The 16,057-nt window shown below is 29.8% G+C and overlaps 2 protein-coding genes across 2 annotated transcripts; one reads left to right on the top strand and one right to left on the bottom strand.

The window, feature by feature from the left end:
- Positions 1–12: 12 nt before the first annotated feature.
- LOC119612922 (probable tyrosyl-DNA phosphodiesterase) lies at positions 13–3,048 on the bottom strand. The gene is made up of 6 exons (XM_037968814.1): positions 2,883–3,048; positions 2,366–2,809; positions 2,199–2,301; positions 1,733–2,122; positions 971–1,562; positions 13–255 (listed from the first exon to the last, which is right to left on the bottom strand). The coding sequence occupies exons 1-6, from the start codon at positions 2,965–2,967 to the stop codon at positions 124–126; spliced, it is 1,746 nt and encodes a 581-aa protein (XP_037824742.1). The 5' UTR covers positions 2,968–3,048; the 3' UTR covers positions 13–123.
- A 682-nt stretch (positions 3,049–3,730) lies between these two features.
- LOC119612716 (protein phosphatase PTC7 homolog) lies at positions 3,731–15,797 on the top strand. The gene is made up of 5 exons (XM_037968570.1): positions 3,731–4,675; positions 10,701–10,880; positions 11,950–12,266; positions 14,532–14,670; positions 14,737–15,797. The coding sequence occupies exons 1-5, from the start codon at positions 4,435–4,437 to the stop codon at positions 14,784–14,786; spliced, it is 927 nt and encodes a 308-aa protein (XP_037824498.1). The 5' UTR covers positions 3,731–4,434; the 3' UTR covers positions 14,787–15,797.
- The last annotated feature ends 260 nt before the right edge of the window (positions 15,798–16,057 follow it).

The raw sequence follows: 16,057 nt of genomic DNA, 5'->3' as shown, positions 1-16,057 counted from the left end.
AAATTGTATGTGTATGTGTGTGTGTGTGTTTATATATAAAAAAGCATTAATAAATTCTTATCTGTTAGGGTTAACGATCTGCTGAGTTTCTTTGCAAGAAATAAATAACTCTGGAAATTAACACTACATATGTAAATAGTCCATAAGAAAAGGTTTATCATCTGGACCGTATGGTGTTAGGGGAACATCATAGGGCAAAGGAAATGGCGGTATACCATCACGTGGTGCACCCAAAGGAAATGTATCCTCTCCGATCTGAAATTATAAAATAATCGGAAAAAATGTTCATTGATTTTAAAATTTAATCTGGTTCTGCTTATAATGGAGACTATATCAGTGTACAGTCGTGACAATAGTGCTGGATATTAGTCGAGACTAATATCCAGTCTATAATCCAGTTTATAGTGGAGAATATAGTGCAGTCTATAAACGAGATTATAGTCGACACTATAGGCCAGTCTATAGACGAGAATATAGGCCAATATCTCGCCGAGACTATAGGCAAATCTGTAGTCGAGACTATAGTCTATAGTAGACTTTGGTCTAAAATCTACACTACAGTTCAATCCATATTCCAAACTATAGTCTATAATCAAGAGTCATGTAATGCATATCATTGAGGCTATATTCTAGAGAATCTAGCGCTGGATGCAGATTATAGTATATAACCGAGATTATAGTTCAGTCTATAATCAATAATCATGACTATAGGACAGCCTACAGTTAAGACTATAGTACTGTCTATTATCTATAGTCGAGATTGTTAACAGATCTAGTCTATAATCGATATTATAGTGCTATAAATATGTAAATGGGTCTATAGTAGTCTTTGACCAGTGTATAGTCGTCGAGTCTATTTTCTAACATTGTCTAGAGGAAACATCAATGGAGACTATAGTCCACTCTATAGAAGAGACTATTGACCAGTCTATAGTCCCATTAAATATAAAAATTAAAAAGAAAAACTCACCACAAATTTTGGCAAAAACAGGACACCAACTTCATAATTAGCAATACGCAGACAAGGAGATATGTTAACGTTTTTATTATAGCAACCCCAGGCAGCCTTTGACAAATTAGCCGATGTTAAAATAAACCAATAAACAGACTTATCTTCCAAATTATATCTGGTATAAGACTTAATGTGAGGCATAGCACGAGAACGATGGCGTAACTTTGAACTCCACTGTTGTAGATATGTTTTAAGCCATGGCTGTTTGTCATTAGTACTTTTACTGTAAGGTAAACAGCCACCGCCCAACATGCCATCATGACTGCGACTGACATTACTATAACTGGGATAGATCATTTTAAAGGGTGGCAGCTGTCGTATACCCAAAGGCATGCCATCTTTACGTAGACTGTTTAGAAAGTCATGTTGTATCCATGCTTGAACATTGACACCCAAACTGCCAATACTGGAACTTTGACATACAACGGGAATTTTTTCATCGACAGGACCACAATGTTTTTGTAGAAGACTACCAACACGTGGATGGCCCCAGGGATGACCGCGGGGTCCTTCTCGATGTCCTCCGGGTACGGAGCCGATAAAGAAAACACTGTGCGAAAACAAAATGGAAAAATAGGAATAAAATCAATAAATGGACATTGCACCAGCTTTATGTAATTTTTAAGAACCGTAAAAAATAGAAAATGTTATTTCCATTGAATATTATAAGAGTTCCTATTAAACGGAATCATTAAAGGAAAGTTTCGTTAATCTACTTACTTTACAGCGCTAAAATCAGACTTTCGTATACGCGCAATCCATGGCTGCAATTTAGCACATTTATATTCCACCAAATATAACATTAAATCTTGGCGAAAATTTGTAGGACTTTCACCAGATGCTGTGTCCGCTTCTTCCGGCAAAGCTGGACATAGAGGACTTATCCATATGCCCTGAGTACGATTATGCCAATCATCTTCATAAAGATTGGCGGTTGATACCACCACCCTCATTGAACCATCTTTGTAGCCCAGTAACATAACTTTGGAATGTGAAGTGGCAAATGGAGTGGGCATTTTAATCTTAATCGCTGTTACCTGAGGTTTATGTTTATCGATTGTTAGTAATTCTGGAGTGTCATCACCATATAAAACTAATAAAGGAGTATTCCTTGAAAAAAAAAATAATAATAATAAATTAAATTATTATATGCTAAGTAATTTGCTCAAAGTGGTGAAATAATTACAGTATGCCGGCAAAATAGTAATGACCCAAAAGCCAGCCAATATCCACCATAAAATTAATTTGCACCGTACTCTCTATAATGCCCAAACTTTCATCTAAGATTTCTGTTATTTATACCAAAAAAGAAAAATTAACCATTTTTTAAAATTTCCTGAAGGAAGGAAATACCTTGCATTGTTACGCTTAAGGCTTCATTATGTGTAGGCTTCGAATCGGTTATGGCAGTAAGGAAAAAGTTATACGGTGCTGCTGCTTCCAATTTTTTAGCCATTTTTCCCTTTTCTACTACTACCGGTATATAGTCCCTAATGTTGCGTGCTATTTTTTGCTTCTTAGCCAAATTTGAATCATCACTTGCTTGCCGGGCTGTAGACGAGCTGGGTTGTGGTGATTTAGAACGTTTATCACTCGTTTTAACAGTTTCTGCTTTCAAGGAGCTGGAAGAACCTTGAGGATTCTCTTCCTTCTTTTTGGGTTTTGCATCATCTTTAGGGAACAACTTTTCCAGTAATTTGAGTTGCTGCAACAGAATATCAACATTGGAAGACAGTTCATTGGGTATTTTGTATTCATTAGTTTTGGGGTCTATACCCTTCTGGTAAATGTTGTCCACTGTAAAGGAAAATTTTTAGCAGATGTTTTTATATTTCTTTCTATATGTTTAATAATATTTTGTAAGGCTTACAATGAGGATGAGCGAATTCTCCAAAATGTATAGGATTCTTGCGATAACATTTCTCCGCATAAGGACACGGCTTTAAATTAGACATATTTTTCCACAAAATTTTTACCAACAATAAAAACTGTTTAAAATTTTCAAACAAAAAAAAAACAAAAAACTGCGGCGGGCAGCTGAATCAAGACGCCGTTTAGTATTGAGATTCACGGCCATAGTAAATACTTCAACTGAGGTCGTCTTGAAAATAGAAGGCAATTTTGTTAAAATTATCTTTAAAGCTGCAAAGTTTTCTAAATTTGAAATCGGAATTTTTTATTTTTTAAGTTCTTTTCAGGATGTACCACTTATTACATCATGGTTCTTTTATTCTTCAGTCGATTATAGACGTTCGCAGAACATTCAAAAGCCTGCCGCCAGCGTCTTTGATTTTGGTGCCTCAGATCTTAACAACGCTAAATGGCAATGCTACCAAATTAACAACTCTGTAAATAAATTAATGAAATGTGCACAGTGGTGTAACGTTTTAAATTCGTTATAACTTTCAATCTATACGATTCTAAACGTATAATTATATTAAAAAATCAATGTTTAATGTTTTTATTAATACGATTTTGTCAAATAATTTATAACTTTGTGAACCTTTTATTTTCTTTGGAATAGCTCCACAGGATAATTTTCATACAATATTTGTTCTATTAACCTAAGGATTACATTATAGCTCCTAAACCAAAAGAGAGGAAGAAAAAATTTTACGCAAAACATTTTTATATATAAGCTGAAAACTTAAGCGGCTTCCAGCCGAATTTAAGACGCCGACGAAATGTTTAGTTACAGCCGCCGTCGTTAATTATGGTCGCCCTGTTCTCTAGTGGCAGCACTAATTTTCACATTCGTAAAAAATTTTCTTCTTGTTTCACGCGTAGTTTACGGAAAAGTCAGTTTTCTTATTAATATTAATCGTGTTGTTGTTAACAAAAATTTCGTCTAGCATTTTGTGTTGATTAAGTTGATTACATAAACAATAAATAAATTAATAATATAAATAATTTCAAACGATCTAAACAACGAGAAAGAAATAAAATTATTACGAGAAGAAAAAATGAATATATTCAATTCCTTTTTGTTAGACTTATTCGTTCCCCTTGTGACTTTGACGTAAATTAAAGAAGAGAAAGAGAAATAAGAGAATAAAAAAATAAATAGAAAATTCATAATTTATAGCCAAAAATAGAAAACGCGTAAATAAATATTAAATTTGTTTGAAAATTTGATAAAAATAAACTAAATTTTTAATTGAAAAGCGTTTTAAAAGAAACGGTGCTTTAGTAATAAAACTGTGATTTTTGTAAATTTTATTAACGAACATTTTGTTTGATATCTCCTGATCTACCCCCTGCAAATCAATGGTGCAATTATAAAAACGAGGAATCCATAAGTAAATACTCGAACTTTACTTTCTTCCTTCTACTAGTACCAGTAATATAGTAGCTATACATATTGGCAGATACATACTCTACTGCAAAAGAAATTTTAGACATAAAAACCAAATAAGCGCAGCATGCACTCTTCCCTCAGTTGGACTTCGAGACTTATTTCGCGTGCCTTGCGCAATGGTTTCTCCACACTAATCGAAACAGCTACAAATGCAACCGCCTCTGGAGGGGCTAGTAAAGCTCGTCCTCATTTTATATCAGTAGTGTGTGGATTTCCCAAAGATTTCTTAACCTCTAAATATAAACCTGGTAAATATGGTGAAGATTCTTGGTTTAAAACCTCCACATCAAATGCTGATGTTTTAGGTAAGTGTTTTTTTAATCTGTATATTTTATGAAAAGTGTATAAAGAAAATCCATCTGCTTAACTAGTAATACGGAAAACACGTGTAAAGGACTTTAAATTGATTAAGCCGACAGTTTTATACACATGTTATCTATTGTTAGTCTATGCAGTGGTAGTCTGTTTGACTATTTGCCTGCCTATTTTTATGTCTTTCCCTTTATCTACATACATGCTCTGCTTTTAGTCACAGTATATCATTACAAAGCAGGGTTGGTAAAGTTAATGTAATGTTACTTTTGTGGGTACAATTCGAATTTAATGAGTTCTTTGGAAGCGTTATATGTACTAGAGTCAAGATTCAAACTATTAAAAATTTTTCGAATTAGTTTTCAATCAAAATTATAATTTTCGTAACTGTTTCGACCTGTTCTATATTGGAGTTGAGATTTATCTATTTATGTTCGAAATTGTCGAGATTCATTCTATAGAACCGTTATCTAATCAGTTCAATAATCAATTATTTTTGTTCGAAATTGTTCTGGTTCTTGATTAGTTTTAAAACAAACTGTTCCAGAATTACAGCGATTTTTGTTTAAAATAGGCTGGTACTTTTATTATTCGATTCCAATGTAAAAAGTTCTGTGGAAGCGTTATATTAGAGTCAAGATTCAATCTATATAACCATTCTCCGTTTGTATAGATACAATTTTCGAAATTTAATTTCCCATCTTTGGTCTCTATAGACAGCGTTTCTACTGCGTCTATTTGTTTGTTGTCTGCTGTAGACTTTTTTCTGTCTGTTCGTTAAGATATTTTTCTTATATTTCCATTTTTTATTTTGTATATTCATTCTATTATTTGCTTATGTTTTTAACACCACCATGTGACTATTTTTTTATTCATACAAATATTTTATAAATAATTTGTAGTGTGTATTGAATATGCATGTATCGAGAGCTGCATGTGTTTCTCTTAATACAATGATTTGAAATTCGAGTATTCCTAATGCATCAAAGTATTTGTATATGCTATAGATAGATTTTAAATTGTTTATTTTAGAAATTAAACACTTACGATTTTATTTATTTAACACTTAAAATATAAGAGGAGGTCCTTTTTTAAAAATAAAAATCGATTTTCAAGTGGATCATTAAAATAAGGATTTTGGAATGCTTGAAAAAAAAAACATGTGTTGTTAGTTAGTTGTTCCCTGCTATGTACCTCATTAGATAGAAACATTTAACAATTTAGTCTAATTCAAATCTACTATATTGGACAATGGTTCATAATTGTCCTTTGTTGATCGAACTATGTTTTTTTCACAAAAAAGGACCAATTTTTAGTCTCAAGATTATGTAGTTACGCTTCAGTCCCCACCCAAGAGCACATATGTAATTGTCCTGTACGGATCCGTTTATGGTTAAATAAACGAACCAGTCTCTATAATCAAAATTATTACATTTTATTTTAACTGATAGATATTCCACATACATAGATGAAGTGTAGCAAGTATAGCTTACTTGTCTTTGTAAACAATAATAATTCATTTGTATAAACAAATTATTTGGAATATATTAAACATTCTCTTTTTGTTTTGTTTTTACTTTTTAGAAAATATTTAAATGTTTGTCTTAAATCATTATTAAAACAGAATTTTTGAAACCAGTATTTTTTTTTTCATTGCAAATGTTTAAGCTTTTTTCACTTTGTTTTTAACTGCTAAAATGATCTCAATTACTTGCAAATACTCAAAGCATTGCGTTTGTGTTTTTTACGTCTATCATTAAGTCTAAAGTTCATTTTCATCAAAATCTATTAAAGCAAACTAAAGATTGATTGAATATTTGCCATAAAATATTTAAATGTGTCATTTATTATGTTAAATTGTTAAGTTGTAAACAAAGTTAAATATTAAATTAAGGAAAATAAAGGAATATGCCAAAGTTCATAATTATTTTAATCAATAATACATTACAAAACTAGTAAAAGATTCTATATAAATCAAGAAAATATAATTTATGTTAAATTGATCGAAATTTTAATTTGAAACACGAGTTTTTAATGCTTTAAATTTATTTACTTAGAACAATAGTTAATGTCGAAAATAAGTCTCTTATCAGTGTGACAGTAATTAAAATTTAATATTAAAGTATCATACGTTTTATTTTAATTCCTTTTTATTTGAATTATTGAACTTATAAGCAAAGTATGATCTTATAAATCTTTAAATATTATTTTATATTTATGTTCATTATATTCTTTCTGATTTTATTTAATAGAAAATTGAATCACTGGGGGTCCAAAACAATACAAACAACAATTAATATAAACAATTTAAAAAATTTCAGTACAAATTTCTCATAAGAAAAAATAACTCCTAAAATTCATAAAAAAGTGCGATAACACATTCTTCTTGAGTTTTTCTTAAAAAGTAAACTGTAGAATTCATAGTTTGCTTCTTGTGTAAACCATTTTCAAAAGTATTTAACCCAATTTTACCAAGAACGACAGAAAATTCAAAACTGCTTATGAAATCTTATTATCAATAAATAATACATTTTTGTTTTATGAATGATCAGCGTAATATAATATTGTTATGGGAAATATATGAGATTCTGACGTATAAGTATCATCACTTCGAATGAGAATGTATAACTGAGATTTTAAAGAAAATTTATGATAATAACACATAACAAAAAAACATTGTTATTGATAATATAAAGCAATAAAATGAGTCTCATCATAACAAAGGCTTTAAAGTGTTTTTTAAGTAAATCAAAACAACAATTTTGAGAATTTTGTTTATTTTCTAACGTAATAAATAAATAAAATAATATAAATTTGTTTATTTCGTGACATAATAAGCACGCAATTTGTACTAAAAAAGTACTAAAAGCTAATTTGAAAACCCTTTTTTGAAATAATAAGGGTTAAAATTATACACCGGCACGTCATGCAAATTAAGTTTATAGCAACATCTGTTTCTTAATTTTATCTATGTTAACTTGTTCGTAATTTTTACTATTCGTTGAAAAAAATTCCATAAGAAAACTCAAAATATGTATATGATGTTGTTTTTTTTTTTCAGAAAAAAACAGTTAGTCATTTGTGCTACCATGGTTTCTATTTTAAAAGTAGTCAAAATAGTTTGGCGTCTTGTTATACATTTCTTTATGATCTAGTTTAAACCTTTTTGTTCAGGCTAAAAAATGATTTTGGGTCTTCTTTTGTAGCATTATAATAATAAAAATATTAAGTTATGGGACCAGTCGGGTTTTTTTTACCCGATCCATATGATTAGGTTCATTGTGTCATACCTCCATACCACACAGCACATACTCAAGCTATTCAGTTCCAAACGTTATTAAACTGATGCATTTTTAGTATAAACCATCGAAAACTTGACAATGGAAGAAGTGATCAGGGTAACATTCCTTTGAATTTCAGATCATAGAATTGCGACTTTGGTGCTACACCTATGATAGAGTTTCCAACTAGGGACGTTTGGCTTGGAGCCGATGAACTGTTAGAGGGGATGTAGTAATTACCAAAAGGAAACTGGCACGGGTGCTGGTGTCTACATTGGTGATGTAGATATAAAAATTATCTACAGACTTCCGAACGAGTGTAGTGTCTTTCAAGCTGGGTATCAGAACAATGCATTGCAAAGGATAGCTGACAGAAAGCGACAAAAACACCCATTGTCACTATTATATGTTGATCTCCGATAGATTTCGCGACATTATCAATCAGTCCTGAAACAGTAGAATGGATTGCACAAAACCTAAAGTCTTATGGCCAAGACTTGATGAAAAAGCAATCATAATACTTATTGGACTAGATAGATGTAGTGATAAGTATAACGGAGCATTGTTCTATTAGGACCTTCCTCAGTAAGTGGTATAATACCAGGACAATACTTCTGCTAGTTGTACGAGGATATTAAGGAAATAGAAACAGTTGAGCACTTCATCTGTCACTCTCCCAGAATACAAGGTCTCTGGCTGAAATAGCTAGAAAATAGGTTTCACGAAGAAGTATTCTCTATTCTTGGTTCTTTGAGTTTTCTGAAGGGAATGCTCCTCAGTGGTTCCTGAGTGAAGTTGTACCTTTCTGTTTCATAACCCTGCTTTACCTTGGTTAAGAATTTTTGGTGAAAGTTGGATTTTTTGTGAAAAATTAAATTTCAGGTAGTTTTGAATCGGATTTTTTACGACAATTTAGAACAAAATTCTGTCAAATCGCAATCAGTAGTCATGTTCGCAATCATTTAAGAACTAATTATTTTAGATTATTTTTCTGAGGTATAAGATAATATTTTTATATAAAAATAATAATTTGTTGACCGTATATGAAGTCAATTGTATATAAGAATAACACAGACGAAAGTTACACACTTGCTTGTAAAGTTAATGTTATAATAATCGACACAAACAAGTAATAAGTAAAATACTCTGAAAAATAGGTGACACCATCGAATGTTTTGCTTTATTATTTATCTTATAAATATGTATATGTATATAAAATTCTACAGTTACTGACTCACTGACTGTCTAATTCATCATCGCACAGCCTAAACAATTGACGCTAAAGAGCTGAAATTTGAACAGGGGGTTTGTCTCCCACCAAATATATCCACTAAGACGGGATTTATGGAATGTTTAGGGGGTAAAAAGGGTAAATTCTCCTAAACTAGAATAGATACAACAATAGTTTAAAGCTTATAGACGTCCATTTCATTTTTTTAAATTCGGCCCCTTTGTGGAATAAACGGGTAAAAATTGTATTTTGGTAATTTTTTGCACCCCATGAATCTTTTAAACCAGTGAACAAAAAAAACAAATTTTTTACTCCTTCATAACTTAGAAGAAAAGTACCAAAAGGGGGAAAACGGGAAATTTAAATTTGTTCAAACTCATTGACTCAATTTTAATAAAATTGGAGAAATTGGTAGATTTAGTAACACTAAATATGCCAAAGGGGTATTACTTGGAACTTTAGCACAAATGACTATTTTTGGTACTTTCTCGCTTTTTAAATTGTACTTTTTGAATTTTCTATAATATTGAACCTAAAAACAGGAAATTAAACATGTAGATCCCGGAGTAAATGAGATCGTATAAAAGGGGACTTTTTGGTACCTTTTCGGTTAAATGGTACTTTTTTAATTTTTTTTATAATATTGAACCTAGGAACATGAAATTAAGTATGTAGACCCCGAAGTAAATGAGAATCTATAAAAGGGTACTTTTCGTCCTTTAACTGGTACTTTTTGAGTTTTCTATAACATTGAACATAAAAAAATGATATTAAGCATGTAGAGCCTCAGGTGAATGAGAACCTATTAAAGGGGACTTTTTGGTACATTTTCGTTCATCAAAAGGTACTTCTTGAAATTTCTATAATATTGAACCTAGAAACATATAATTAGGTATGTAGAGGCCGGATTAAGTGACAACTCATAAATGAGGACTTTTTGAAACATTTCGTTCTTCAAAAAGTACTTTTTGAATTTTCTATAATATTGAACCTAGAAGCATGTAATTAAGTATGTAGAGCCTGGATTAGGTGACAACCCATAAAAGGGGACTTTTTAGTACTTTTCGTTCTTCAAAAAGTACTTTTTGAAATTTCTATAATATTGAACTTAGAAACATGAAATTAAAGACGTAGAGCCTGGATTATGTGAAAGTCTATAAAAGAGGACTTTTTGGTACTTTTTCGTTCTTCAAAAGGTACTTTCTGAATTTTGTATAATATTGAACCTAGAAACATGAAATTGAACACGTAGAGCCCAAAGTAAAGGAGAACATATAAAAGGGGACTTTTTGGTACTTTTTCGTTCCATTACGATCAGAGTAGCGAAGCACACTGGGTTTAGCTAGTTAATGATAAAATTTGCAAAATTTTCAATTACAATTATGAAATCATCCGAGTTTATTTGCATAAAATAGAGAATTAAAAAAACTTCTATGACTTATTGAAATATTTAATTAATACAATAAAGAGGTTAATAATTTTAATAAATTTTAATTATATTTACAGGCGTTGCTGATGGTGTAGGTGGTTGGCGTAGTTATGGCATTGATCCCGGAGAGTTTTCATCATTTCTCATGAAAACCTGTGAACGTCTAGTCCACTGCGTTAATTTCAATCCACAACGACCTGTTAATCTTTTAGCATATAGTTATTGTGAATTATTGGAACAAAAGAAACCCATACTAGGTAAAAGCAAATAAAAAAAAAAACAAAATAAACTAACATTTAATTATTTATGCTTCAATAATATGTAAACAATTTTAATGACGACATAAGAATATTATTGATTATTGCCACATTGTAGACAACAACACTTAAATGTTTAAGGAGTATTTGTTGTTTTTTTATTTATAACAAATATTTGATTGTTTAATTAATAATTAACACTATCAATATCAATAAATACAATACATAGACAAATAAATGTATTTGATCAAGGTATTGTAGGTGTTGTAATTGTATTAGTAGTACATGTAGTTGTTTTGTTTGCTAAAAGTTTATTGTTATTTAGGAAAAAAAGTATTACATGAGCTTAACACTTTGGTCAGTCCGTTTTGATAATGAACCATTTTTGCTATTTTTGTTTTTCAATGAGATTGGCAGGACTGATAACAAGGTTTTTAAAAAATGCAAAAAAAAAAAAACAAAATAAATTGTAATTAAAGAAGAAAATCTATTTCAAACACAATTTGACATAAGATACTTTTAGTTTTAAAATAATTAAAACTAAATGCTTAAAGTAGATGAGTTTGATAGTAAATATATTAATACAGTTATAATTAAATTTTAATTAATTAATATTGTTATTATACAATAGTCTCCGAAAAAAATATGTAATCAAGCTAATTAAATAAAAATGTCTAGGTAAACAGTGTAGAGCCATTAAAAATATATATATTTATATTTTATTTAATTGTATGTTGTTTCTGTTTTTGGAAGAAATATTGTTGTGTGTGTTATTTTAAATAAATTTTATTTTTACAAAAAAAAAAAAAAGAAATGTGAAAAAAGTAAAAAAGAAATAAATTGTATTCAATAGGTTAAATTAGATTTTCATTTTGGCGTGTGTCCAGCAATTGTATTTTTTATTTGTTCTCTGTTATTTACTTTTTTTAGAACTGCGTTTATTGCGTTTATTTAAAAAATTATATATTATGGTTTATTTTTAAATTTAAAAAGAAAAACTAAAAATAAATTTATTTTACTAACAGATGTTTTTTTCTCCTTCTCTTATTTTTTTACTCTTCATCCACAGGTAGCAGCACTGCTTGTGTTTTAGTCTTAAATCGTGAGAATTCCACGGTTTATACGGCGAATATTGGTGATAGTGGTTTTATGGTCGTACGCAAGGGCGAAATTGTTCATAAATCCGAAGAACAACAACATTATTTTAATACACCCTTCCAGTTGTCGTTGCCGCCACCCGGCCATGATCATAATGTCTTAAGTGATAGTCCTGATTCGGCGGATACCTTAAGTTTCCCCGTTAAAGAGGGTGATGTTATTTTAGTTGCCACAGATGGTGTCTTCGATAATGTTCCAGAGAAACTCTTATTGGATGTTTTAAAGGAGGCAAGTATTAATTAGAATTTGAGAATGAAATTGAAATTGAAAAAATTTTAAATTTGAGAAAAAAATTATCTTCTTTTGAAAAACATTTTTTTATTATTTTTTATTGGAAAAAAATTAATTATTGAGAGATAATATCGATTTGTTGTGAAAATTTTATATTTTTACTTTCTAGTCTGTAGTCTAGTCTGTAGTCTAGTCTATAGTCTAGTCTATAGTCTAGTCTATGGTTTAGTCTATAGTCTTGTCTATAGTCTAGTCTATAGTCTAGTCTATAGTCTAGTCTATGGTCTAGTCTATAGTCTAGTCTATAGTCTAGTCTATAGTTTAGTCTATAGTCTAGTCTATAGTCTAGTCTATAGTCTAGTCTATAGTCTAGTCTATAGTCTAGTCTATAGTCTAGTCTATAGTATAGTCTATAGTTTAGTTTATAGTCTAGGCTATAGTCGAATCTATAGTCTAGTCTATAGTATAGTCTATAGTCTAGTCTATAGTATAGTCTATAGTCTAGTCTATAGTCTAGTCTATAGTCTAGTCTATAGTCTAGTCTATAGTCTAGTCTATAGTCTAGTCTATAGTCTAGTCTATAGTCTAGTCTATAGTCTAGTCTATAGTCTAGTCTATAGTCTAGTCTATAGTCTAGTCTATAGTCTAGTCTATAGTCTAGTCTATAGTCTAGTCTATAGTCTAGTCTATAGTCTAGTCTATAGTCTAGTCTATAGTCTAGTCTATAGTCTAGTCTATAGTCTAGTCTATAGTCTAGTCTATAGTCTAGCCTATAGTCTAGTCTATAGTCTAGTCTATAGTCTAGTCTATAGTCTAGTCTAGTCTAGTCTATAGTCTAGTCTATAGTCTAGTCTATAGTCTAGTCTATAGTCTAGTCTATAGTCTAGTCTAGTCTAGTCTATAGTCTAGTCTATAGTCTAGTCTATAGTCTAGTCTATAGTCTAGTCTATAGTCTAGTCTATAGTCTAGTCTATAGTCTAGTCTATAGTCTAGTCTATAGTCTAGTCTATAGTCTAGTCTATAGTCTAGTCTATAGTCTAGTCTATAGTCTAGTCTATAGTCTAGTCTATAGTCTAGTCTATAGTCTAGTCTATAGTCTAGTCTATAGTCTAGTCTATAGTCTAGTCTATAGTCTAGTCTATAGTCTAGTCTATAGTCTAGTCTATAGTCTAGTCTATAGTCTAGTCTATAGTCTAGTCTATAGTCTAGTCTATAGTCTAGTCTATAGTCTAGTCTATAGTCTAGTCTATAGTCTAGTCTATAGTCTAGTCTATAGTCTAGTCTATAGTCTAGTCTATAGTCTAGTCTATAGTCTAGTCTATAGTCTAGTCTATAGTCTAGTCTATAGTCTAGTCTATAGTCTAGTCTATAGTCTAGTCTATAGTCTAGTCTATAGTCTAGTCTATAGTCTAGTCTATAGTCTAGTCTATAGTCTAGTCTATAGTCTAGTCTATAGTCTAGTCTATAGTCTAGTCTATAGTCTAGTCTATAGTCTAGTCTATAGTCTAGTCTATAGTCTAGTCTATAGTCTAGTCTATAGTCTAGTCTCTAGTCTAGTATAGTCTAGTCTAGTCTAGTCTATAGTCTAGTCTATAGTCTAGTCTATAGTCTAGTCTATAGTCTAGTCTATAGTCTAGTCTATAGTCTAGTCTATAGTCTATCTATAGTCTATAGTCTAGTCTATAGTCTAGTCTATAGTCTAGTCTATAGTCTAGTCTATATTCTAGTCTATAGTCTAGTCTATAGTCTAGTCTATAGTCTAGTCTATAGTCTAGTCTATAGTCTAGTCTATAGTCTAGTCTATAGTCTAGTCTATAGTCTAGTCTATAGTCTAGTCTATAGTCTAGTCTATAGTCTAGTCTATAGTCTAGTCTATAGTCTAGTCTATAGTCTAGTCTATAGTCTAGTCTATAGTCTAGTCTATGGTCTAGTCTATAGTCTAGTCTATAGTCTAGTCTATAGTCTAGTCTATAGTCTAGTCTGTAGTCTAGTCTATAGTCTAGTCTATAGTCTAGTCTATAGTCTAGTCTATAGTTTAGTCTATAGTCTAGTCTATAGTCTAGTCTATAGTCTATAGTTTAGCCTGTTGTCTAATCCTTAGTTCAGTTTATTGTCTAGTCTATATTCAAAAAATTTCAAAATTATCTTTTTATGAATCCTAACCATTTGTTCGAATTTATCAAAAAAAAAGGAATTAATATTAATTATTATTAATAATATAAATTATTTTATAATTAAATTTTTTTATTTTCTAATATATAGGTTGAGGGCGTCACAGATCCTGTCAAATTACAAATGACTGCCAACTCGCTGGCGCTGATGGCGCGTTCATTGTCGTTTGATAGTGAATTTATGTCACCGTTTGCTATTAATGCTAGACGCAACAATATAAATGCAACGGGTAAGTTCTTCAAAGAACCCCAGCTTTAAAAATCACTAAACTAATTTTTATATTATCTTTTTGCAGGAGGCAAACCTGATGATATAACTGTGGTACTCGCAACTGTAGCAATGTAATTTAATTTCTTTGAATCGTAGTAGTGATTATTATTTTTAATTTATATTTTTTAAGTTAATGCTAAATATCGATTTGTGTTTAAACAAAAACAGGATAATTATTCTTTTTTTTATTTTCTTCTTTCGCAACTAAATTCATTTTTGTAATTAATGCGTGTTTAGACTTTCTTCTACAATTTCAATTGTCGTTTGCGTATGTTTTCGTCAATTGTGTCTATACCTTGTAATATGTCTTTCGTCTTTCATAACTGACTTATTAGTTTAAGTTCTTTAGTTAAATCTTAATTGTTCTGCTCTTGTCTCAATAGTCATTAGGTATAACTATTATAAACAAATTAATAATTTTTACTTCTTGAGATCATTTAATACCACTCATTTTCTTTAGTATCATTTTTTATATGTATAATTTTTTTTTGTTAAGCTATTTTTTTGTTTGTTTATTATATTATCCATCTCATTTATGTGTATAATTTTTTTTTGTTTGTTTTTTCCTCTTATTTTAATTGTTTAATTTCATTTTTCTTTTGTTTTCTATTTGTTTGTATGTATGTGTTAAACAAGTTCCTCAGGTCTTTTGTTGGCTAAGTTTAATTAATTTGTATTTTTTGTGTCCTAATACAAATGTTTTTTTGCTTTTGGCTTAAAAAAACAAACGAGAAATCCCCGCTTAAAGAAAATCCCTATTAATTTTTTAATAAATTTCGATTGTGTATTTATTTGTTTACGATCAAACGAAATTTTAGCAAAATAATAAAACAAATATTTTGTAATATTGTAAAAAAAGATGAGAAGTTGTACTATATAATGAAGCCTATTAAAGTTAAAGAAACTAATTAAGCTTAATGCAAACGATAAAACGATTTCTTAAAACTAAACAGAACAAGCTTTAACATTATTATTTTTTTTTTCTAATAACATACAAATATTTAATTTAAGTTATTTTATTAAGCGTTTCACTAAAAGTTTACGAGTCTGTACAAAAATACAACAAAAGTTTAACAAATTATTTAAGTATTTTGTTTTATTTTTTTTATTACATAATTAGGACTTTTCGACTGAGTACAAAATTTTGTAAATTGGCTAATATTTTATATTTTTTTTTTATATTTTTAATTTGCAATAAACATTTTTTCTAAAATTACATAAAATTTACACATATATGGCAAAATGTTTAATAAAATAAAATGTACATTCTATGAATTTAAAGAAAAATTTATGTTTTTTTATTTGTCCTTATTATTTTATTAGTTTTTATGAGAGTAGTGATTTGC

The sequence above is a fragment of the Lucilia sericata genome, unplaced genomic scaffold (assembly GCF_015586225.1).
Source record: "Lucilia sericata isolate MDLA Ls3-8-SP2 unplaced genomic scaffold, ASM1558622v1 Contig000036F_arrow, whole genome shotgun sequence".
Taxonomy (NCBI): Eukaryota; Metazoa; Arthropoda; class Insecta; order Diptera; family Calliphoridae; genus Lucilia; species Lucilia sericata.
This window is presented reverse-complemented; position numbering and strand designations above follow the sequence as displayed.